General features: G+C 40.8%; 1 protein-coding gene across 12 annotated transcripts in view; it reads right to left on the bottom strand.

Moving 5' to 3' along the window:
- Akap13 (A-kinase anchoring protein 13) overlaps positions 1–25278 on the bottom strand; it is a 273195-nt gene that overhangs the window by 12265 nt on the left and 235652 nt on the right. For 10 of the 12 annotated variants that reach the window (XM_020185782.2, XM_074061538.1, XM_074061537.1 and 7 more), the window contains 13 exons: positions 20568–20635; positions 18460–18523; positions 15217–15352; positions 13758–13870; positions 13086–13238; positions 12302–12552; positions 9489–9614; positions 9267–9384; positions 8113–8361; positions 4625–4701; positions 3669–3850; positions 3459–3541; positions 887–1081 (listed from right to left, as the gene is read on the bottom strand). In XM_020185782.2, the coding sequence (XP_020041371.2) occupies positions 887–1081; positions 3459–3541; positions 3669–3850; positions 4625–4701; positions 8113–8361; positions 9267–9384; positions 9489–9614; positions 12302–12552; positions 13086–13238; positions 13758–13870; positions 15217–15352; positions 18460–18523; positions 20568–20635 (1815 nt within the window). The remainder of the gene's footprint in view (positions 1–886; positions 1082–3458; positions 3542–3668; positions 3851–4624; positions 4702–8112; positions 8362–9266; positions 9385–9488; positions 9615–12301; positions 12553–13085; positions 13239–13757; positions 13871–15216; positions 15353–18459; positions 18524–20567; positions 20636–25278) is intronic. The other 2 variants (XM_074061536.1, XM_074061539.1) reach the window with 2 other exon arrangements.

Here is a 25278-nt window from a genome sequence, read left to right as displayed (position 1 = left end):
GTTCATTAAAACCTAGTAATAATGACCATCGTCCAGGGCCCAGATTATGGCCTTAAAATATTTTCCACTAAAAGAAACCAGAGCTCTCAGAGAAACAAATGGTTCCACATCTGGGGCAGAAAACAGTCATGGTAAGTGTGGAACATCTTACTCTACCAGAGAGCAAAAAAGTTCTCAGACTACAACAGTCAAATAGGCATGCCATAAGACTCAGAAACCAAAGAGGTGCCTCAATGGCCAATATGGGACACTCTGAGCTTCAAGTGAGGCTGAAAACCACAATGACTTGAATATATAATAATATTTTATTTATTTTTGGTGCTAGGGATTGAACCCAAGACCCTTAATTGTATGCTAAGCACATATACTATCAATGAGCTACCTATGTGTATAGACAGATATTTCCAGAAGATGACCATAAATCAATTTACTATTTGAAAATTGGTAAATAAAGGAAGAGAAAAAACCCACAAGCATTTATCCTTCAACGGTACTGTTATTTGGTGCCTCTCAATGAAAGAACAACACTACAAGGCCACAGCTTGCCAAGTAATCACTCTAAGATATTAAGACACCAAATCCAGCTGTCAAGAGGACAGTACTTCTGTATGAATAAACTGTTAACTTATAGCTCAGAAAGCTCAGATGATTTAAAAAAATATTGAAAAAAGGATGATTAGCAAATAAATGATTACTAATGTAGTCAAAACAGTTGCTCCTTTTAGGAGGACGTGTGATGAGGGCAGGGCACATTTTAAGTCTTGATCTTGGAATGGTTATAAATCTGCTTGGGTAGTTTTCTGTACTGGTGCTTTATAACAAAGTAGAAGCTGGTGGGTAATGTCCTGTGGGAGAGGGTGAAAGGGGCAACACGAACTTCAATTACCCTCATTTATTGCACTCTTCATTAATGGTCCTCCTTTGAGAGCCTCCACTGTGTTAGAGCGGAAGAGGGTCCTAGGACTGTGAGTTGGGGAGCAGTCCTCTGGCAAGGGAGTGCTGCACTCAGTCAAGTCCCGGAAAATCATCTCCTTCTCCTCCAGTAAGAGGAGGATCTGCTGGTCCTTCTGCTGAAGTTGCTCTGCAAGGGTGAAGAAAAGGATCTAATGTGTTTGGTGTTCAGTATGGTGAGATGACTGAGACATGAGCACCACCTTGTGGTAATTTCTGAAAATGTCAAGACAACCGCCCCTCCCCCTCCCCCATCCCTCGCCCAGTCGATCAAGATTGTGTTCTGTGATTTCTATCTAGAAAACCATATTGGGCACTCTTTTTTTTTTAAACCCAAAACTGGCATTTCTTACATAACAAGCCTTCACTTTGCTCTACTCCTTTACCCCATTTTTATCCCTCAACTCACCTGTCTCTGGCTTTGGTACCACCATTCTGAAACTGTTCTCACTGCTGAATCCAAAGAGATCCTTTAGTTCAGTTTTAGATTTATTCCAGCATTGATAATACTCCCTCTTTTTGAAACAACTTCTCTCCTTCACTGTGAAGACATCAGTTTCTTCCTGCCACTCTTTCTCAGACCCATTTTATGGACCTGCCAGGCATACTGGAGTAGCACAGCTGGGTCCTTCCCTTGGCTCCATCACAGGCTGCCTTTTATACCTGACACATTTTCCTCTGGGGAATCTTACTCACTCCCATTGCTTCAGCTAATTCCCATATGCTGATAACACAGCAGGCATCACAACTCTCCCTTCTCAACACAAGACCACTGGATCCCACTGAATTCATTCTCAGGATGTCAGAAAACGATTTGTTTTCCAGCCTTGCCAATCCACCTCTTCCCTTTAGCTTACAGTCTCTGCCCCCACTAGCCTTCTTCGTTCTCCAGGTTACCCAATCTGGAAACCTGGGAGAGATTCTCTCTCCTTACATCCTACCATGCTGAGAAGACTTTAATAACTGTGTTTCTCACTCAGATCTATTCTAGAATCCTAACAACATCAAGTGATTCTCCCAATAGGCTTAAACACGTATTTAATTTTTAAAAAATTTTATCACTCCCTTGTTTCCTTTAAGATCTGCCTGGTACCTTCCAGCTTAAGCTCCTGCCACTGAGTCCTGACCCTCCAGACATATTAAACCTGACATTCTGTGGCAGACTCATCAAGCTCACTTTCACGTAACTATTCTTACTTAAGTGGTGAGATAACTTTTTCCCCCAGATGCAGCTCACAAGTCAGCTGTGAGTCGTACAGGCAGGATGAACAGATCCCACACACTTTACATGTGCCTCCAGTCCACTAGGCCATTTTGTGGCCTGCCATTCATTTATATACCCCTTGCTAGAGTGTGAGCTTCCCAAGGGCTGTGTTTTGGGAATTTTATTTTTTTATTTTTTTTTCTGTACTGAGGTTTGAACTCTGGGCCTTCACCTGGAGCCACTCCACCAGCCCTAATTTTGTGATGGGTTTTTTTTTTTTGAGGTAGTTTGAGGTAGGGTCTCACAAACAATTTGCCCTGGCTTCAGACTATGATCCTCCTGATCTCTGCCTCCTGAGTAGTTAGGATTACAGGCATGAGCATTTTGGGAATCTTTGCATCCCTAGCAGTCCACCTAGCCAGGTGCTCAACAAATGTTAACAGAAGGTAGATTTTATCCTTGTCATCTTAACCATGGGTCAATAAATCTGATATAACTCTGACTCTGGTTTAAACCTGGCCCTCTTTTTTTTTCCCTCTTCAATGAAACAGAATGCTATCACTTTACAAAGTGATAGTTTAGTTTGAAGGACAAACTAAACTCCTTGGGTGCTTACATTTCCTTTACTCATGGCCTTATTTCTAAAAGCCCAATCTTTCTCTTGGGAAATTCAATAAGTGAAGAGGGAAGTACAAGACTCTGCTGTTTATGGAACAGGGATTAGAACGGGCATGGTAGTTTATATCTGTAATCCCAGTAGATGGGATATTGAGGCCGGAGGACACAGAGTTGGATGCATCAATATATATGGAGACCACACATTTGGCCCTTGGAGGTTTGACCTTTGAGGTCCTCAATTATCTCATTTGAAAGGATGCTCATAAGAGTACAAGGAACTCAGTACTTCTGTTAAATAGTGATCAGACATAGTTAAGTACCTTTCTTCCCAACCACCTCACAACTGACTTGTGAACACATGCATAACTGAGCGAGCCAGGCACTAGCAGGATTAAAACAGATCAACTGGAGAATTCCTTTCCTCAAGTGTCTCTCTCTCCTTCTGTATGAAATTTGGCAAATTCTCTGTGACAAGTACAAAGAATGTCATCAGGGACCAAGAGCACTGATCCCAGGACCACAGAATTAAGTACTGCCGTGCTTTGCCAGGACTCTCATCCCCGTCATGATGCCACGGAGACAGTCCTGGACTGAGGCGCAGCCCAGGTCTTTGGAAAGCAGAAGCATCTTGTGCAAGTGCACACAATCCACAGATGAGGGCCTTGAATAGCTTCCAACAGCTCACCTTTTAACTCCCGGGCTTTGGTGTCCAGCATTTTCTTTTCTTCCTCATTCTCACTCGGAATTCCTTCATCTTCATCTCTGTTCCTAATACAGCCAGAACAAAACAAAAATTCCTAAGAGGTCAATTTCTCTGGCCACTGTCCAGTCTATTATGAAATCACATGGCGGGGTAAGGAGGGCTGGGAAGGGTGGGCCCTGGTGTTTAACGTACAGGGTGTTGATTGTATCCTGAATGATCTGAATCCAGCTGTTCCGCTCCTCTCTGGAGCTGGCATGGACCTCCACCATCTCTGGATCTCTCACCCCCATGCTGATGAGGAACAGGCCTTTCTCCTCATGTGCCACTTCTCTTACAATCAGCTTCTTTAAAGAGATCACTGTTGATTTCTGGTCCTGGACAAAGAGGAAAAGGCAAACATACGGTGTGTATGTACACTATGCTCTAACTTTTAAGGACAACTCTGACCTAGGTAGACTACATGCAGCATGCATAAAAAACACAATGGCAGCTTTAGGATAAAGAGAAATACTTTATTTCACTCCAATTTTAACAAAGGTTTCCATAATGGAGATGACAACTTATGGCTGTAAAGGTTCCAGTCATGTTTTCTACTTGATGAATCCTCTAAGTTCCCCAAAGAAGTAATGGCCAGCAATATCAAACATGAATTTATGGGGTCAAATGTGTGACAAATATTTCAGTTTCATATTTTTACTTAGATCAAATCATCACATGTTCAGATCCCAAAAGGATTATGAGGGAACAGAAAAATAAAATAATTTTGGCGGTAGAAGAAGTAACAGAAAATCACATCAGTAATGGGTGCTGGTGGCTCACATCTGTAGTTCAACTACTCAGGAGGCAGAGATCCGGAGGATCACAGTTCCAAGCCTGGGCAAACAGTTCACAAGTCTCTATCTCAAAAAAACCCTTCACAAAAACAGGGCTGGTGGTGTGGCTCAAGGTGAAGGCCCTGAGGTTCACGCCCCAGTACCATGGAAAAAAAAAAATCACAAGAGTATGTAAAACAATACTCAGAGGATTTGTCCTGACTCAATTTTCAGAGAGTAGGTGAACCGTAATACCATGTTTTTACATTCCACACCTAACCTAGTTGTTTTAAATGCTATTAATTCCAAACAGAAGAGAATAACAATTCAGCTTACCAATGATGCAAAGATGTATTTCTGGTCCTTTTCTTGAAGGAAAACTAAAATGTCAGTGAGCAGAACTGCTTGGACCTCTGTGAATGGAAACAGGGGAAGAGGATACTTAATAGCTAACCATGTCAGAAGGGCTTTCATCACAGGAGATCCAGAATGACAAGTGCAAACGACAGTCTGAAACTGCCTCTCCCCAAAAAGAGTTTTATAGTTCTGCAGGATTCTGATCTGGTCACTAGATTTTTAGAGGCATTTTTAAAACGGGTTTTTGTTACAAAGCTCGTCTTGGAAAAGTTTAAGTACTCAGTCCTGGAAAGATATATACCATAAGGCAAGATTTTAAGACTAAAACAGTTTTAAGAATAAGCTTTAAACTTAAGCCTATAATCTCAGCTACTCAGGAGACAAAGGACGGAGTTCTAAGGATGGCCTAGGCAAAGGTGTGAGTCTCTGTCCGAAAAGTTAAGAGCCAAAGGGTTGGCGGCATGGCTCATCCATGTAGGTAGAATGCGTGCCTGTCAAGAGTGAGGCCCTGAGTTCAATCTCCAGTATCAAAAAAAAAAAAAAGTTTTAAAAGTTAGATTTCAACTGATGTTTAATAGCAACGTACACAAAATATGTAAATTTTTTTTCAGTGCTGGGGTGCAGGACCTTATGCATTCTGGGCAGGTGCTCTATAGACCCGAGTTACACCCCCAGCCCATGACTGTAATCTTTCCCAACTTCTGATTACAGTAATGGGAACAGCAGCTGAGAAAGCTTTCCAAAGGTGATGTGTGGCAGGACCTAAGCCTAATGAAAGGGAGACTTCTTCCTCAACCCCCATAGACACTTTCAGGCTTCATAGGTGCAAGTGAGTACAGGGTCAGCCTTTAGCTTCCACTTCAACTTCTCTACACCATAAAATAACAGCCTTCTCTTCCAGGGGTGCCTAGCATGCATGATGCCCTGGGTTCCATCCCCAGCATCTCCCTCCTCAAACCAAACAACAAAATTAACATCTCTACATGGATCCAGGCATTAAAAAAAAATTTCCACAAACCCCTTGTTTAACTAATCCTCTAGGATTATAAAGTAACATTTTCTCTCTCAGGGTTTTTTTTTTTGGTAATACTGGGATTTGAACTTGGGGCTAGGCAGGCACTTTACTACTTGAGCCATGCCTCCAGCCACAAAGTGGTATTTTCCATTACTCCTTTAAGGATAGTGTGACATCTCTGAACCATCTTTTGAGCTCTAACAGACTGGCTTGATGTGAATCTTCACTCTGGAAAGTGAAGCCTATGATTCCTTGGAAAAGGACAGACTGATTTATATAGCCCCTTCCAGGCTTTTCTTCAACCTCTGCCCCCTTCGACCCTCTTTTCCCTTTCATTGTGTTAGTTTCGACAAGTTTTCTTCTTAAAGTACACTTTTACATAATTCATGTGCCTGCCTCCCAGCACGAAGTTCTAAAATACAAGTTTCAACTTTGTTGGATCTTCTCCTTTACATGATCAGTGTCAGCGGATCAGAGAAAAACAATCCCACCCCTGTGCAAGGGCACTCAACACAGTACTGGCTGTCCTTGGCACAAGTTACTCGGGGGTGAGAATGACTAAACACCATCTCCAATCACCACTGCAGGCATTTTCAAGCCAGGAAACCTATCATTCTGCCACTGGCTTCACCACAACTTTATTCCAACAGCTGGAATCTATTAGTTTTATTTTGGGAATGAATAAATAAACTGCTTGTAAAGGAAAGAAAGAAGCACTGGCTTCAGGCAGCAGCAGCTCTAGGAAATGCAGGTCCTCACAAGAGAGGTCAGGGGTTTCTGAACTGCCAGCCTGCGTGAAAGAGCCTCAAAGTGGTGCCATGGAAAGGGTTCTGAGCTAGGCTCTCAGATCATCACAGAACAGTGGAGCTGACTGACAGGAAGGGGCAAGCTCATTACAGAACGATGAAATTCATGACTGGCTGGTGTCAGCAAGAGATACTTTTTTTCTGAAATTATCCTACTCTTCTTTTCCATGCCTTCCACTATAGCACAACCCTGGGTGGGTGCTTCTCGAATCGCTGTGACAGTCTCCTTGATGCCTTTGTCATTCCTGAGTATGTCGCTCTAAGTTGCCCCTAGTCATTGTACTAAAAAAAAAAAAAAAAAAAAAAATCCCTAAAACAAAATCCTTCTCATTTATCCCTTTCCTGTGTAAAACTTACCATTATAAGTCTACTTTCTGTTCCACACCTGTCAAGAGTGTCAACTGTCCACTCCACCCCCATCACAGTTGGCCCAAGCAGTTTCTTCTGGCCTGTTCCCTATCCTTCTCATTTATTCTGCTATCTGGGAGCTTTGGCTGTCTACCTTTGCTGGATTCCCAGGCCCTCCCAACTCTGTGCTTCCACACATTCTTCCTTACCACCAGGACCACCTTCTCCCTATCTGCCTGTGCCCTCCTATTCAGTGTTCAAGGCTTGACTCCATGGTCATTCCTCACCCCTTCTTCTCTAGTCTACCACTCATCACAATGGAGAGCAAGTACCTCTTTCCTTAATTCATGATTGAAATCAGCTGCTTGTCTGGACTTCTGCACTATCCTAAACCCAGTGAAACTGCTAGAGATCCTGGGGCAATCTCAACAGCAGTCACCAACATCACTGTACCTCTGAGATGATAAAAGCACACATTTCCTCCAACTTCAATATGCCAGTGGGACCAACAGCACGACCCAGTTAGCTCCATGTCCTCAGCTCACCAAGGCCAGGGAGAAGGGGGAAGGAAGTCAGAGTTCACATATAGGGCCATCCAGAATGGGTTTGGTGAAAGTGGTTGTTTTTATTTTTAAGGAAATCAGATGTACAGCTGAATAAAAAATAAACCTTCTAATTGCCTTAACTTATTGTGGCTGATCATTTGAAACGTGAAAAGTATAAACCAAATGAAGAATGGGTAATCTTATCATCTTTCTTGCTTTCAAGAAAGATACAAATATAAAGCATAATATTAAATCTAGCTGATGTGAATTAAACTTACCTTTCTCTAAGGTCTCAGAAACTGCAAATCCCTCTAATATATTTTGGGAACAGTGGTATGTTTTCATTCTCAGAGACTCTCTGAACCATCTGACTGTCTACCTGCTGGTAACTGTTTTGCCACAGACCCCAATTCCACTGTGGCTCCTCCTCTCCTGTAAGGGACTATGCCTTCCCTAGCAGTTTACATATTTGTATTAATCCAATCCTGTGCTTTTTAAAATCTTACTTTCAATTTTCCCTGGCTGCATCATTTCTTTGTTTTCTTGTGGCACTTCCTAGGATTTTGTAAGCTATCTTAAAATGGTCCTTTTTGATATAAGATTGCAAACATTAAATGGTTCTTGCTCCTGGGTGAGGAGTTTGGATATGGCTAGCTAGGAGAAAACCTGAAGGTGAATTTCTGACAGAAGCACTTGGGTTTTGCCCATTCTCCACAGGTATACAGACTCGGACTGAAGTGAGCAGAGCCTTACCTTTCAACCTTCCTGTCACGCTCTTCAGGAACACACTCCCATCCCGTACCAGCTTCTTCCGTTTCAAATCCTCCTTGGCAAACATCTGACCACTCTTCATCCTCATGATCGACTTGCTATCTGTCTTTGTGTAAATCTCACTGAGACGTACTTTCTTCTCATAACTTGCCACTTTGCTATCGACGGCTCCAATCACATCCTTCACCAGGCTCAAGGACTGAGCTAGGTCTTCCTGTTCTACGTCATTGTCTTGGGAAGAAAGAACATTCTGCTTTTAATGGCATCTTTCAGACAAGAGTAAATGAGTGTGTATGTGTGTGTGGGGGGGTCCTGCCTTCCTACTTTACATCATTTTCCTTTTGTGGTTGTGCTGTCAGAGCGAAGCCAGCACACTGGGTTACATAACCTATCTCTCCTATTGCTATAAGTTTAATTCTAAAGAGAGAAGTTTGCAATGCTATGGATAGTATGCGATTACATGCTCTATTCTAAAGGAAAAAAAACCCAGATATTTTTATGGAGGGAAGAGAAGTAGAGAAAGGAGCAACAAGTAATTTATGTCTTTATGTAGTGTTAACACCTTGTAATCATCAATGTAACTGCCTAGGAGAAGGATTAGCCAAGAAAGAGAAATTGGTATGAACTGATTAAGTGAATAACAGCAGCAATTCCAGCACCTATGGGAAGAACTGGTGGGAACTGTTGGCCAGTTTAGGGATAAGGGAAGTAAGCTGCTCAGAGCATGCAACTCTTGACGGAATCAGTAAGTGGTCCCTTTCCTTCTTGCTATCACCTGCCCCAATACCGGTGACCTAACATTCCACGCTTTCACTCAGAAAGTTTTCAGCTGGGTGTGGTGGTACACCACACTTGGGAGGCTAAAACAGGAAGACCACCAGTTTGAGGCCAATCGGGGCTATATAGTTACCTGTCTCAAAAACACCAAAAGCCACAAAAAAACCAAAACAACTTTCCCCCTGCCCCCAAAACCTCCACAACAACAACAACAACAACAAACTGTTTAAGATAAAACACAGGAGCTCTTCTAGACCTGCTATAGTATGAGACAGCTCTTCTATGGTGGTGTTTAGGGCTGTTGGGCACAATGGGAACAATCCACTGGCATATAAGACTGAGCTCAGAAAGGGACTTACCTTTGGTACACTGCAATATTCTTTGGAATAAAACTGGGTATTTGGTGATTCGCTGGGTTACAAGTAATATGCACTCTGGAATTCCAAGTCTCCTTACCACTGAACTGCTCATCTTCTTCTGCAAGAGAGTAAACAAATTGTTAGGCACTATGTGAGGAAGAAAGCTCTAGCTAAACTGACAATGACCTTAATAATGGTGAATTTCATGTTTCATATCAATACCTTTACAAAGGCCTGAAAACGCTTATCCTTTGTATAAAGGTCTTTGAAGTAGTTTACAGACTGGTTGTGCTGCCCACAAAACTTGCCATATGTCTTCTTTAAGCGTTCTGCATTCTCACCCGAAAACTGCAGAGGAAAGAGGACAGTGGTTATGCCATAATTCAGTGTACCATTCTGTAAACATTTCCAGTCTACTTGTAAAAGCCAAGAGTGCTTTCTCATAAATTCCCCCAAAAGATTAAATTGGTGATGCAGCTTTGGAAAAACAGTTTGGCACTTCATTAAAGGCTAAAAATATTAGAGTTCTCCTAAGACACAGCATTCCACTCCTAGGTGTATACCCAAGGGAAATCCACACAAAAAGTTATACACAAATGTTCATGGCAGCATTACTGTTAACAGTCCCTAACATGAAAAACACAAATGTCCATTAATGGATAGATAAAGTATGGTCACCATAAGACAGGAACTGTAGAGTATTACAAAAAGAATGAAGTACATTTACATGCTACATTTTTTTTTTTTTTGAGGTATGGGGGATTGAACCCAGGGCTTACACATGCTAGGCAGGTGCTCTACCACTCAAGCTAGACACTTGCATGCTACAATTTTGAAGAGCCCTGAAAGCATTATACAGAGTGAAAAAAAAGTCACTCACGAAGGACCAAATATTGTTTTATTCAGTTTATGCATAATCTCCTGAAAAGACAAATCCACGGAGACAGAGAATATGCTAGTGGGTGCCTAGACCTGGTGCAGTTTGTTGTATGGGAGGTGTGGGGAGTGACTACTCGTGAGTGTGGGTTTCCTTTTAGTTGATGAAAATGTTTTAAAGTTCACTGTGGTGATGGCTGCACAACTGTGAACACACTGAAAACCATTTAACTATACATTTTAAATGGGTGGATTATGCAGGATATGACTTTTATCATTTTGAAAACAAAACCAGAAGTATCTATGTACTGTGCATGTAAGAAATATAAAATGTTTTCTAACTTCCATTTGTCATGAACATAGTAATAAACAAACTTGGAGGCTCACCAGAAGTTTTCTCATGAGACAGTCTTAAATTTGACCGTATTAAGTTACACAGGGGATGGGGGTAATAACTTAGTGGTATAGCACTAGTGTGGAATACATGAAGCCCTGGGCGTGACCTCCCCAGCACTCTCCACCACAAAAAAAAGAGTATTATGAATTAAGCACCATAATGAGGTTTTTCCAGGGTCCTGGGTTTCAGCCCTAGCACCACACACACAAAATAAAGTTAGATGAACATCAGAAATCTAGGGATTTGATTATCCCACTTTCTTTTTTTTGGGGGGTGGGGGGCCTTGCACTTGTTGGGCAGGCGCTCTACCACTTGAGCCATACCCCAGCCTTTGATTATCCCACTTTCTTTAGACAAGCAGTTTTAGTAATTCTGCAAGGCCCTTAAATAATCTCCAAATATGTGCAACCTCACAGGTCCATCTGAAGATATTTGTCTTGGGATATGTCAATAAGTTTCTGCATGAGGTTTATCTGATATATGCTAAGCACTTATTTCCATGTACTAAAAACACTGTAGGCAATACAAATTTATCTTTGCCAAAAAATGTGAAGAGGGTTCAGGGTGGTTTTTCCTTTCATGAATACTCACCAATGTGAGAAGCTGAGATGGAAAGACCACAAGTTATATGCTCCTACCATAAACCAAGTGCCTGAAAAAGCTGATTCTGGCTTTGGCACACAGAAAAACAAATGGACATCAGGGGACCAGGGTTTTAATCTCAGCATCAATGATCTTACCGGGGGAGGTGTACAAATGATAAAACAAGACAAGGTTAGATGACGTGCCTGTGTAGAGCCTGCAGGTGGAGAGAAGCCAGAAAGAGGGAAGTGGGAAATGTTTGGAAGAGGGGATGTTTGGGGAGAAAAGGTCCTCATTTGTAGGCTCTGACTATAAATTGCAGACCTCTTGATCAGTCTGCATTCATTTTATAACATGTCTGCTTTTACTTCTAGGAGTTCCCTGAGGCAGTAGTCCAAGCTATATTCACCTGTGTGATTATATCTGGCATATTAATAGGTGCTTGGTAAATATACTTAAGAGAATGAATAAAAATGCTAATGAATCAATGAAGTGAGAGGTATAGGTTCAAGTATACAAGGAAAGCAAAATTTCCATTCTCAGACAAGTGTCGTAGCAATTAAGCCTCTGCATCTACACAGAAGTAGTAATTTGCTGGAGAAAAAAATGTAACAGCTACCTGTGCATGCTACATACCCTATTAACATTAAGGTACTACATTTTTTTCAAGAGTATTTTTAAAGAAACATTAAAAGCTGCCTAAAAGCATTAAAATAATCTTTAGCTGAATTTGAGTGGAAATGAAACCTTATCACCCCTTGGTAAATATTAATAATACATATTTTACAGAGTCTCTTGATTAACTTTCTATGCTTCTGCTAGTTTTAACATAGATGATGCCCTTTTTTAATTGAGCCATAGAGGAAAAGTGAAAACTTCCAACAAATATCCTTTGATTTGTGAAACTACATTACTTTTGTTAAGGACAAAACCTTTTAATGTATATCTACCATTTGTTAGCTACTTTACATACATACTCCTTTTAACTTTCTAAAATAGCATAAGCAGAGAAGCCCTACAGTTCTTTTGTACAGAAAAGGAACTCGACGTTCAGAGAGATTAACTTCCCTAAGCCTGCAAAGTTAAATGGGAGAGGTGAGATGGATGCAGGCTCACAAACCCCAAAGCTTCACTTTTTCCTCATAAGGGAGGAGGACCTGTGATCCTTCCCATGGCTCACCTGATTTACCAACACATCCCCTATCCTCTTGATAAGGAAGTTCTTTTCACTTTTATCCAGCAGAGACTCCTTTTTCCGCTCCAGGATCCTCTGGAAGAACTGGCTGTGGATACTGATCAGCTCATCCACACAGGGGAACAGTTTCTCCACCATCTGCTGCTCAAAGAGCAGCTCCGTTGTCATCCCCCGGCTGTACACATCACTCATGACCTTGAGAGTGCGGATGTGATGGAACTCTGTTTGCATCAGCTCTGGGAGGACAGAAATCAGGATCCTTCAAAGATCTGCTGTGGTCATAAGGTTAATCTACAGCCCAATTTAAACTTTGGAAGTGTTCTCATCTTACTCCTCATTTTGCACATGACCTAATATTATTTTCTGATGACAGATATACTAGATTCTGCAAGTGTAAAGTGCTGGTTTCCAAAGAGGTGTTCATTAGATTCAGCAACTCTCATAATTGACCTGGTTCCTCCAAATGACTCTTGTTTCATTTACTTTCTAGTGTGGCTGAGGAAATAAGCTGCATTTTCAGAAGAAATCTCTTTCTAGGACTGCTTACAACTAAGCATGCATATATGAAACAACTGCTCAACAGAATAAAGAAGAAACAGAATGGGGCAAAATGGATGAACAGACACAAATAGAACAGTATCTCTGTCCCCAAAGTTTTTAAAGATTTCCCACACTCAAAAACTGATTTTTCCATAGCCCAGCAATTCGCCAGCCTAAAAATGTGGAACAATGCTGATCAGGTATAGGCAAAGCAGATGAAGAATCTCACCGTAAATCACTTCTTGCCGTTTGACCACGTCTTTCTTTTGCTGTTTTAGAAACTTGCTGTCTACTATCCGACTCCAGGACTCTGCTTCTAGCTGTTTGCAATCAGTCTCAAAGTCTCCCATTAGCTGTCCTTCATTCATGTCTGTACCTACTCCTCAAAATATAAAAAAGTAATCTCAGAATCTTGGGTTTGTAACCTCTAAAAAGCTGGACTTTCCTCAGGGCAATAAATGATTTCATGAGATAAATACTCTATATTAACACAGGAGTATTCATGGGAAGCACATTCTGGCACTAGAAAAGAACCAGTGTCTTATTTGGGAGTGACAGACTGTTCAAGATTGGTTAAGATTGATACTTAAGACACAATTCTTAGGTGAGGTAGGAACTGGAAGGGTCCTGCTACCTATGAGAGAGCAGGCTTACAATTACTCCAAGACAGCTAGAAAAGAATGTGTACAAAAGCCGAGGGAAAAAAAAACATCTGCATCGAAGAGTACACCCACATTAAAATCAATGGCATCCTTCAACAGACAGCTGACAATGGCACAGGTATGACTGCCCATTCATTATGATGCATTTGATGCTTCAGACACAGCCAGGGAAAGAAAAAGGCACTGTTAACTCATTAAAGGTGCTGTAGGCAACAGCACATGCAAAAGTTCCCTCTTACCCTCATCAGTAAGGGATTCTGTTGACTCATTGACCTTGCAGATTTTATTTAGTGAGTCTGTTGAATGAGACAGGAATTTCCAGGTGTTTGACATATTCTCATCACTGCCAACTCTGGGGACAAAAAGAATATATACTGTTAAGTACATTCTGACAAGTTGTGGTTCACACTCTCAGATAAGAACATAAAAAACTTTGAGATGATAGCTGTAAACTACGGTAACTGAAGAAAAGTTTCTTATGTACACAGAAACATGAAACACTATTAGAGCTTGGAAGCACTATCACTGAAAACTCCAACTTTTTCAACTTTTTGAGCCTTATAAGCAAGGGAACTTTCTGCCCTCAAAACATTTACACATCATATAAGAAATTTCTGTTTAAAACTTATTGAATAACCACTACATTTTTCCCACTCTGGCTGCCTAAAAATCTATAAATTGAGCACTTAATAATCTTTGGATTTTCTAAGCCCAACTCACTGGTTAGTGCTGTAGCTACCCAAAATACATTTATTGTATTTTAATACAATAAATTAATTAAGTAAATTAATGAGCAAGAAAGACTCATTTAAAAATCACTTTTTCAAAGTCACAATGTAAATAAATTTTGGTAACATTACAATTTTAAAAAGAAGACTTATGGATATCACGAAAATACAAACTAAACAAAAATACCTGAAATGTTTTTAGAGGAGGAAACATTAGCTACACGGAGGTTATGAATTATAGACAAAAGGAGACTGTCATCCTTTACTTAAGAATTTTCCTCCAACCTAGGTTAAGAGACATGCAAAAGATGCTGATCCTACATTTCAGATGAGACTTACACTCACTTGATGGGCAGTCAGGCATCTTACCCCAAACAGCCAACATCACAATCAGCTCTGTGCTAACCCCCTGACAATCAATGTCTGGCTTGCCAGTGGTCACAGCAACTCTTGTAGAGGATCCCAAAAGGAACTGAGTGGAAATGAGTGAGTGGGAACCTGGCAGTATTAACTGGTCCAAAATTCACCTCCACAAAACTGACTTAAGGGATAACAGGCAAGGATAGAAAACAGAAAGAAACAAAACCACCAGGTTTACCTAAACAATACAAAAGTGAAACTAAAATTTATAATCAAGTCATCTTCCCCCCTTTTTTTCCTCATTTTGATCTAAAAATAATCTTTTCAGAACTTTATCAGCACTCAGGCTCTTCAAAAGTGGGGCTGATCACTCACAAACAACTGAAGCACCCAGCCTGCTGCTTCTGCTGCTGCAAGGAGACCCTATTACAACATGGCAGACTACGACAGTGCATCAAAAGTTTAACTGCCAGCTGTCTACCACCCAACTGCACACCAACACATTATCTTACATATCTCATTCTACAAAAGAAAATTTTTTTGCTTAATAACACCATTACTGTGCTCTTGCCACCTGGATGTCAACTGTGCTATGTCTGGACCCACTGACCCAGTAATGTTCTGTATGGAGACACTTTTGGAGAGAGAGACGCTCTGCTGGGACCTTCTATTAACAAACATCGGGGCAGCAGTGGCTTCGTCAGCTAGGAGGACTGCAGACCTAGGACGCTCCTTGGGCTGTGAGGCTGCAAAGGAAGACAGCTTGTTAACTGAAGCACCACCTATCCATGCCCACCTGGGGCTGGCTCATCTGACAAATGCTACTTGGAAGCGAAATGCTTTAAAACAGATTAGCCTTTGGAGTCTCAGTTGGTATGACAAGTATACAGGACAGTTTGGCAGCAGCTACTGAAACTGTAAAATCTATGTTCTTTGGTGTTCAGCTTTTACAACAGGTTTAGTCTGTAAAGTGTACCCATAGATGTCTGGAAGAACTTATGTCCAAGAGTTTGAGGACAGCCTGAGCTATCCAGTGAGACCCTGTCTTAAACAGTAACAACAAGAAAAACAAAACCTCGAACAAAATAATATTGTGCAGTAATATTAGCAAAATGAAGACACTGTGTCTGTGCTGATGCAGATCTCATGATGCATTACATGAAGAAATTAAAAATCAATCAAGGGCTGGCAGAGAGTCTCAATCAATGAAGCACCTGCCTACCAAGCACAAGGCCCCAGTTCAGCCCAAGCTCAGCCCCAGTTTAGCCCCAGTATTGCCAAAAAAGAAAGAAAAAAACCAATCAAGGTACACAACAAGGAACATAATAGGCTATAGTTTATGCTTAAAAAAAATAAAAACCTAATAATCCAAGTTAGTATTTTGCTTTATCTTCATAAAGGAATGGTGAGAAGATAGAAGAACTCAAAGTGGTTACTTGTGGTGTGGGACTAAAACTAGGCAATGAGGATAAAGAATCATATGAAAGCACTTACACTTAAAATTTTAAATCAATTAAATCAGCATAACCTGAACCCACAATTTGTACTCTTAATGTATTATTTAAATTCCATCTTGCCCCAGTCAGAATGGCAACCGTCAAGGAAATAAAAAACAAATACTAGCAAGGATGTGGGGGGAAAGGAACCCTCTCACACTGTTGGTGGGAATGTAAAGTAGTTCAGGAACTATGAAAATCAGCATGGCGGGTCCTTTAGAAACTAAAAATAGAACTACCTATGATCCTGCTATACCATCCTGGGTATATACCAGAAGGAATCAAAGTCAGTAGACAACAGAGACTCCTGACACCTCATGTTTACTGTGGCACTATTCACAACAGCCAAGCTATGGAATCAGCTTGGGTGTCCCATCAGCAGATGAATGGATACAGACAAATGTGTACACCACATGTACACCACAGGGTTTTATTTAGTCATAAAGAAGAATGAAATGATGACAAGTGAGGGAAAATGGAAGGAACTGGAGATTATTACGTTAAACTAGATAAGCCGGATAAGCCAGTCTCACAGAGACAAGTATTGCATGCTATCCTATGTGAAACTATCTGAGGGGGAAAAAAAGGATATGAAAGTTAAAGGAGGAGCATTAGGGATGTGGAAGGTATTAGGATAAGGGGATAAGAAGGCCATGGAGGGGTAAATATGAGGTAAGAACATTATATATGCATGTAGGGAAATTTCACAATGAAAATTTTGTACAAGTAATATACACTGAAAATTTTAAAACAGAAAACCTATGTGGGTCAGAGAAAATACACATAAAGAACCTTGCACATAATAGGCATTTTAAGAAAAGACATTTATTTTATCTGATATGAAAGAAAATAAGCATCTGAAACAAAGAATAATGACATAAAAAGTTTAAGGAAGATCAGACTTGTAAAAGGAATGGGCTGCTCACAGATTGATGTGGGTGTCAGTCTGGCAAAGTGCCTCTCATCAGCATGCAAATATGAATAAGAACTACACTTAATATGTCTAAAGAGAATTCAGTTCTTCTGTGGAAGTACAGAATGGTCTAGCCATTCTCAAACTCTCTGGAAGCACTTAAGAGAAATAAGGCATAGGACAGTGATTATCAAGCTTGAGAGTGCATCAAACACACCTGGAGGATTAAAACACAGATCACTGGGCTTCATCCGAGTTTCTGATTCACAGATTTGGGTAGGGCCCAAGATTCTGCACGTCTAATGGATCCTGGAACTGCACATTGAACAACTGCCCTGGCAAAGACTTGCCTAGGTTCCATGGTGCCAACTAAGACAGTCATTGCTGCATTACTTAGGGTTGTTGTTGGAAGCAATTAAAATATCCTGTCTTTGGGGGAACTGATAATTAACACATGCTATATGCTTATGAAAGATGGTATGCAGCAATATGAAACATTAGCTTATTATGACATGCATAATCTCAAAATGATATTAGTGAAAAATAAGAATATAAAAGCACAAGTCATCATCTAATTGAACCTCAGTGCATAAAACAGATAAGATATCTAAAGATATAGCAGATTAGAAGCACATACATTTAGTATACTATAGCAGGAATGAGACAGGGAATATAGAACAAAAAGGGAAAAGGAGTAAGTAAAACCAAAGTGAAGCCTTGCATGAACTGGTGATTTACTTACTCACTGTGGTTCTTCCCACCCTACCCCACCCCGCCCCCCCATGCATGGGACTGGGGTCTGAACTCAGGGGTTTACACTTGCAGAACAGGTACTCTACTACTTGAGCCATACCTCCAAACCATTTTGCTCTTGTTATCTTGGAGATGGGGCCTTTCAAACTGTCTACCTGAAGGACCTTAAACTGTGATTCTTCTTATTTCAGCCTCCTGAGTAGCTAGGGTTATAAGCGTGAGCCACAGCACCCACGTTATTTAGTTTTGTGTAACATTTGAGGTCATTGGGGAAAAAGAAAAAATATTTATATATATTTCACAGTTTATAAAGAGTTTAACCAGGACGCTCTCATCTGATTTACATAATTGTGAGGTACTAAAGTCAAGCACTTAAACCCTCAGCTTGCTGGAGAAGAGACTGAGCCACACAGGGTTACTTGCTCACACAGGGGCCACACTGTCCCTTCAAGCTAATACACATGCTGTTACAGAAACATTCAGAGGGTTTAGTGGTCAATGAATCTGCAGAATAAAACATCAGCCTCTTCTGGTATTCAAATCTTTTTTCCTGAGACAGCAATTTGCTGGCCTCGAACCCTCCATGTAGCCCAATGTGATTCGCCTGCATATGCATTCAAAACTTAAGTAGCTATTAAGCCAGAGCTGGATGGTGAGAAAGGACTTCTGGGAAGTGGGCTGAGCTACTCACGCTTGCTTCTCATGATGACTGTGGGCAGTGATGATGTGTCATGTGCCTGAAGGCTCCCTTTGGGCTGTTAAAGAGAAAGACAATAAATACATGACATCTGCATTGACAATTTACCCTCTTGTCAAGTTCTAAGAAGCCTAGAATGGAAAGGGAGCATTATAGCCTGCTTTCCTACTCTGTCCCTTGCATGGGTCCTCAGCACCTGTGTCCCAGTCAGTCACCCTCAGTAGGTGCTATCCTCTGGGCCTACCAAACACTACTGATGCTGCAGGTGCTGTTTCTTTCCCCAGGAACACTCTTCTCATCTTTCTAGGGATGGCATCCTTCCATTTCCAGACTGGTTCAGTTCTATCTCCTTGGGAAAGCCATCCTCTAGTTTCTTCCCTTTTTTCATCCAAGCAAGAGACTGACATTCCTGAAAACCCTGCACCTATTCCACAAAGCTTCCTCTCTTTTATGGCAACTGCCTGTGCCTTTTTCATGTGTTTCTCCAGTGACTAGCATTTATAAGGTGTCAAAATTTTTTAAGTGAAATGCTAGTTTTAGTTAAGACTGTGGTGGCATGTAACAAAATTACATACCAAGGCATTTAATCTGGGGCGAATCTTCAGAGAAAACAGATTACTCCAGTTTAAAATGAATTCCTCCCATCAGGTTGTGTTTTAGGGGTAGTAGATGCTGTCATCGGTATCGCCAGGGCTCTACAGAGTGTAGTGTGCTTACAATGGCAGTAAGGTTTAGCAGAGATCACGGACTCAAATGACTCCTGGGCCAGGCAGGCAACAAGCAGGGTGATGAGAGGATGCGGCAACCTGGAATTTGCTACCCTTTTGAAAGGAGGCCAATAGCCACTCAGCTCCAAGTGACTGTTTTTTGCTATCATCCTTCCGACTTTTAAGGACTTGTAAGCCTGACACCATCCTAGGTGCTCAGAATCCACTAACGGATCACAGATCCTTGCCTTTAAGCTGACTGGCACATTTTGAGCTCATGTTCTAGTTGGGGGAAGATACAGACCGTAAAAAAAAAAAATATGACGAAGACTGATAAATATAGACTCTGAGAAGATGATAAGTATGATGGAATAAGGAAAAAGAGCAGGATAAGGAAAAGCCAGGTGAGAGGAAATACCAGGTGGGGCCCAGGGTTGTAGGATCTTCCAATTTTTTTTAGAAGAAATTAGAAACCTGAAATCTATACAAAATGTAATTTTTAAATAACTACACACACTCAAATTTGAAAACACACCGCAAAGGTCAAAACAAAATATATGCCTGTGAGCTGAATGAGATCTGGCATACAGAAGTTTCCTCTCATTATACTAGTTCAGTGGTTGTCAAAGGGAGGCCCGAGGACCCAAATCATTTAGGAACTCAGAGATGCAAATTCCTGGGCTCTTCAGAGTCTGTAATTCTGGGGGCATCCAGTAAATTTCTTTTAATAAACCCTTGATTGAAGTGATTCTGATACACACTCAAGATTGAGGCCAGTGCACTAGGTAAGCATGTTTGGCTATGATGAAGCACACAGCATGTTAAACATTTCTGTATTTGTGTATATGCAGGTGGAGAGGAACTGGAACACTGAAAACCACACAGGCTTTCCAAAAGGCCTGCACCCACACCCATACTTTCTTTAAGGGCCACCTGGAAAGCAGAATACTATTATCACGCAGCAGGCAGGAGAAAAGTGCTCCCAGACAGACTGGTTCTAACGATTGCATATCACAGACCCCTGATTTCCAACTGCTGCGCTCATGGTCCCAGGTGTGTGAATAGGAGAGTAGGTCTGCAGACATGGTTAAGAAGAGAACTACTTTAATAGCAGCACAGAAAATTTTAAACAACAGAGAAATGCATATTTAACATGCAGAAGTTCTGAAAGCATTTCCTTTTTCTAAAATATCCAACTCCTGAGTGTGTTAATCAAGAAGAGAACTGATCATTTTAGGGAAAAAATTATTTTCTGATTATTTTAGCCTTAAAGTTGGTACCAAAGAATTAAAAAAAATAGTTAAAACCTACCCTAACAGCAACTCTCCCAACTTGTGAGAATTTTGCTAGTTTAAACTCTTATTTTAAACCTTCTTCAAGCCAGAAATGTCTTACCTTCATTTTGACCTTTGCACAGGAGGCCACATTTTCTCTGCAACCTTTGTGGACAAAAGCACTGCAATCTGAAAAGAAAGCCAAAGCCAAGGTCACAACAGCAAAGCAAATGGGCCTTTGATTCTGACTCTCCACTGTTGCAAAAAGCCTATGGGTTTCTAAGTGAAGTCACTCACATGAAAAATGTCACCATAACTGAAACTACATTTTACAGTCTTCTTCTAGGAAGGACACCTGTTAATATTATTTGGAGGAGGAAGAACAGATATCATTACTGATTAACAAAACAAGAACTCTGAAACTTCTCAGACAGGAAGCTTGAGAGGCTACCCAGAAGTAAAAGTTCAAGTGTCTGCCACCAATATGTGTGTTTAACTCACAAGAAAATGTATTATAAAGCTGCTGACAGGGGTTATAAAATCTGTATTATTGTATCAAAGTGAAGGATGTGGATTTGAACATCTATCTGCTTATATCCTTACACTTGGCATCTTAGCCACCTGAGCTTGCTGCAACCCACTCTCTGAGTCAAGAGCCGCCCAAGAAAGGTCACTACAGCTCCTGTAGAGCATCCTTGGGAACCCTGGCTCAAGAGAAGGGAGACTTCCTGAAAGACAGAAACAGAGACTACCATATGCCAAAACCACAATTTTATCTTAAAATACTTTTAACTTCTCACTCCCTTGGTCTGTGAGGGCCACTGAGGTAAAAATTAACCACACTGTGTCCCAGAAGGGCCATCATCAGCTCTTACTGCTGTGACGAAGTCATAAAACAGAACTGTGCCAAGCTAAGCACAAACAAAAGATTTGCCTTTGGGGACAGATGACGAAGTTGTCTCTCCTGGGAAAGGCTCATCAGGAAGTCAGCCACAGACACCATTTGCTGTGCACTGCCTCACACTGCTTCAGGAAGCACCACAGGTTCTGTCCTGACCAACACATGCATGGATTAAGGGCCAAGATGCTCTTTGAAGCTCAGACATATGGACTGCAGGGGAGAGGCAGGTTGGAGTGATGATGGGAAGGGGAGGTTACTAGGACACAAGGAAGGAGACTGCCAGAAACCAGACCCCCAAAGCCTTGTTGATTCCTTTTGCACTGGTTGCTCCTGTAATGCCCACTTGGTACACTCCACCAGTCACACTGCATTGGGCTTATGTTGGGTTTTTCTCCTGTACTGAGTGCTCTTCTGTGGTAGGGACTGGAATTTTCAAGTCTTCAGCGCAGTGCCTGACTCGTGGCACTTTTTCAAATGTCTATGTGTAGATTTCAGACCCATTTTACCTAAGTGCCCTGACACAACTGTAACTACAAAATACAAAACTTACTCTATCAATTTATTAATATTAAAAGGAAAACAGGACAAATAGCTGTCAAATTACATTTGATTTAGATTCTCGTTCTGTTAATTACTGTTGCCCTAGTATAAGTTCCTTTTCCATGGGCCTCAGTTTCCTCATCTACAAAACAAAAAGAAGGACCGTATTTTCCCCCAGCTTAAAGCATTGATGAGGATATGGCAATGAAGAAACTCTCCATCTGCCAATGGATCTAAAAGTCGATATACTCACTTTGGACAGTAATTTAGCAATATCTAATAAAGCTGAGTACTTACCCACTTTATGACTTAACCTATCTTGGTACAGAGCCAAGTGACATGTACCTAAGGATGTTCCTTATAACACTGTTTGTAACAGGAATTGAAAACAGCCCAAATGACTGAGCAGGAGAACAGATGTGAGGCCTTTGTAGAAGAGAATACCATAGAAGAGCTAAGAGCCAATGATAGGTCTGTGTGTTCCACATGCTGACCTCCAAAACACAACACTGGGGAGTATAAAGCAAATTACAGAGCTAGACACACTGTAACAAGGAGAAAGTTAAATTGTGTTTATATTAGATGGAGTTATCCAACACACTACATATACAATCAATTCATGATAATGTCTGAATTTGGGGGAGGAGGAGGAGAAATGGGAGCAAGAAAATAGGAATTCATTTTTGGTGGGAAATTCAATTTAACTGTAATGGTTTACTTCTTAAAAATGAAAAATATTCTGAAATACAAAATGTTATACTATCTTTTCCTTCTTTTTTATAGTGTTGGGAAATGAGCCCAGGGTCCCATTAAATGGTAAGCAACTGCTATACCACTAATCTGTAATTTGTCATTTTGAGTGGTGCATACACAGGTGCCTGTTAAATTGTCTGTATAATACTTTATATTGGTATCTTCGCAAATTAAAAGTGTATCAAATTCTAGTATCCTTCGAAGTTTCTTAAATTTCCTTATAAGCATTTGCTTATCCTTTACAATCAGTAACTTACCACATCTGTAATAAATCTGAAATAATTTTCATTTTATTATCATATACATCAGTTACAAAAGTGCTTTTTTCTTCTGCTTTACTGAAAGCTGACAGTACTTGAGGCATCTCTGGGCAATGGAACAGGTGGTGCATTTGTAATTCTGATCTGCAAATGCCAAGACAGAACTCGTTTTCAAGTTGTGTCCTTCCTGTTCCTTTCCTTTCAGTCAGTCCTAACCCTACAGAGAATTAAGCAATGTCCATTTTCAAGGCAGTGGCACTCTCACAGACTTCAGCTGTTTTCAAGTTCTCAGGCCAGTGTTTGAGATTAAAAAACAGTCCCATTTGATGAATCATAAAAGCAGAAATAATATTTATAAATGAGCTTCTAGTAGAAGTTTTCACATAAATTCATGTTTTCAGTTAATTAAGACATGCTCAAACCCACACACCAGCTGAAATTTTAATATGCTCTATACTATGGACATGAGTCTTAGTGATCAACAGTTCACATGGACATCTGCTTAAAATACTGAAGTACCTACTTGAAAAACACTCCATTTGTCACCAAGCACTCCTGGACTCCAACTGCAGCCGACAGTTTTAATGTTACTGTGCATGGGTGACTTAAAGAGACTTTTAGCACTTCTGACATCAGCCAAAGTCATGGGACTCAAATCTTATTCTCTGCTTTGAGAAACAATTACCAGGAACATAAGAACTGAAGACAAGTCTAATACAGCCTAAAGCTCTCTGCCACCAACCATACATTCCATGTTGTTAGAAAGATCAAATAAAAACTGCCTTTTCTTTCTTCATTTAAAGGATTTCCTAATGGCAGTAAGCAGTACTCTTTCATTTCCAACATTCTTCAAACAAAGTCTCAGCACAGTGGTTGATGGTTAGGAACAGAGCTTACTCCTAATTCAATTTTTCTGAAAATTAAAAGCAAGCAGCCCAGCCATCAACTTCTTTTTGAAAGGAAGCATCAAACAAAAGAAAAGAGATGAGGCCTCGACATGCCTGGGAACTATCATGTATGTGTTGGTGCATTTTTTTTTTTTAAAGCTCTACTAGCAACTACCACAGACCTTTGGTGACCTGTTATAATATATGCATTCTTACTCATTCAGCAGAAAAATAAGCCATTAGCGAAACTAGCTTGAAAAAAAATCAGCTTTACAGGGTGTGGTGGCACACACCTACAGTCCCAGTTATGTGAGAGGTGGAAATGGGAGGATTGTGGCTTGAGGCCAGCCATTGCAAAAAAAAAACACCCCAAAACCAAAAAAAGCCTGACACCCTATTTCCACAGGCTGGACATGGGGATCTGTGCCTGACACCCTATTTCCACAGGCTGGACATGGGGATCTGTGCCTGTAACCCATCAACACAGAAAGCAGAGGATTATAGTCTGAGACCAGCCCCAGGCAAAAGCTAGAGGCCTATCAGAAAAACAAACTAAAGCACAAAGGCTGGAGTGACTCAAGTGATAGAGCACTTGCCTAGCAAGCATGAGGCCCTAAAATCAAACCCCAGGACTGCCAAAAAACAAAGAAGAAAAAAGAAAATCAGCTTTATAGACTAAGAGGGGTGGCTGTTCTGAACTAAATTAAAATTAAGAGTATCAAAGGATTGCCTGCTAAAGGAAAGAGTCACCTTTTGAGTTGAGTTATGCAGCCAGAGCTCTGCAGAAAGGGGTTTTCTAGTACTTCAGTCCACTGATCATCAAGAGGGAATATGCTGAGTTTTGACTGTTCTGTCTACTAGGGATGGATCTGAGCAGCAAAATCTATGTGGAGAAAATTATCTGATCTTTCTTAAGGATACAGGTTGAAGAATTACCTGTAAGGACAGAAATATGCAACTTCCTCTTACCAACTGTAGCAAAGAAAAAACAAACAAGACATTTAAATACGAGCAATTCAGAAATGCATGCTCCAAAATTCTTTCTGCAACTTCTTGCTTGAAATCCATAGGGAATCTGAGATCCTGCTGGTTTGCACTGATAGTGCTATACGGAAAAGCACATGAGATGTTCCTGGTAGTTGGGGTAACAACCATAGTACTGATGCACAGAACAAGAGGAAAGCCACAAAAACAGCCCAGCCATCCTGGCCAATGTTCTTGCTACAGCAGTTTTCAAAAACACTGGTAACAAAAGTGAAACAAAACCAGAGTGTTCTGCTTGAATAAGAACTGGCTCTATTGCTTGGGCTCTTCATTTCACCTTTCTTTTCCCTAAATAACCAACTTCCTTTCTTTAATCAATTACATGCATTTAGTATCTCATGTAAGCAATGAACTCTAAATGCCAGAAAATGGCCTACCTACAGTGCTGCTTTTAGTGATGAAATCCAAAGCAAAACCCAACCATCGCATACGTTTTTAAATTCTTTT

Source organism: Castor canadensis, chromosome 19, assembly GCF_047511655.1.
Source record: "Castor canadensis chromosome 19, mCasCan1.hap1v2, whole genome shotgun sequence".
NCBI lineage: Eukaryota > Metazoa > Chordata > Mammalia > Rodentia > Castoridae > Castor > Castor canadensis.
This window is presented reverse-complemented; position numbering and strand designations above follow the sequence as displayed.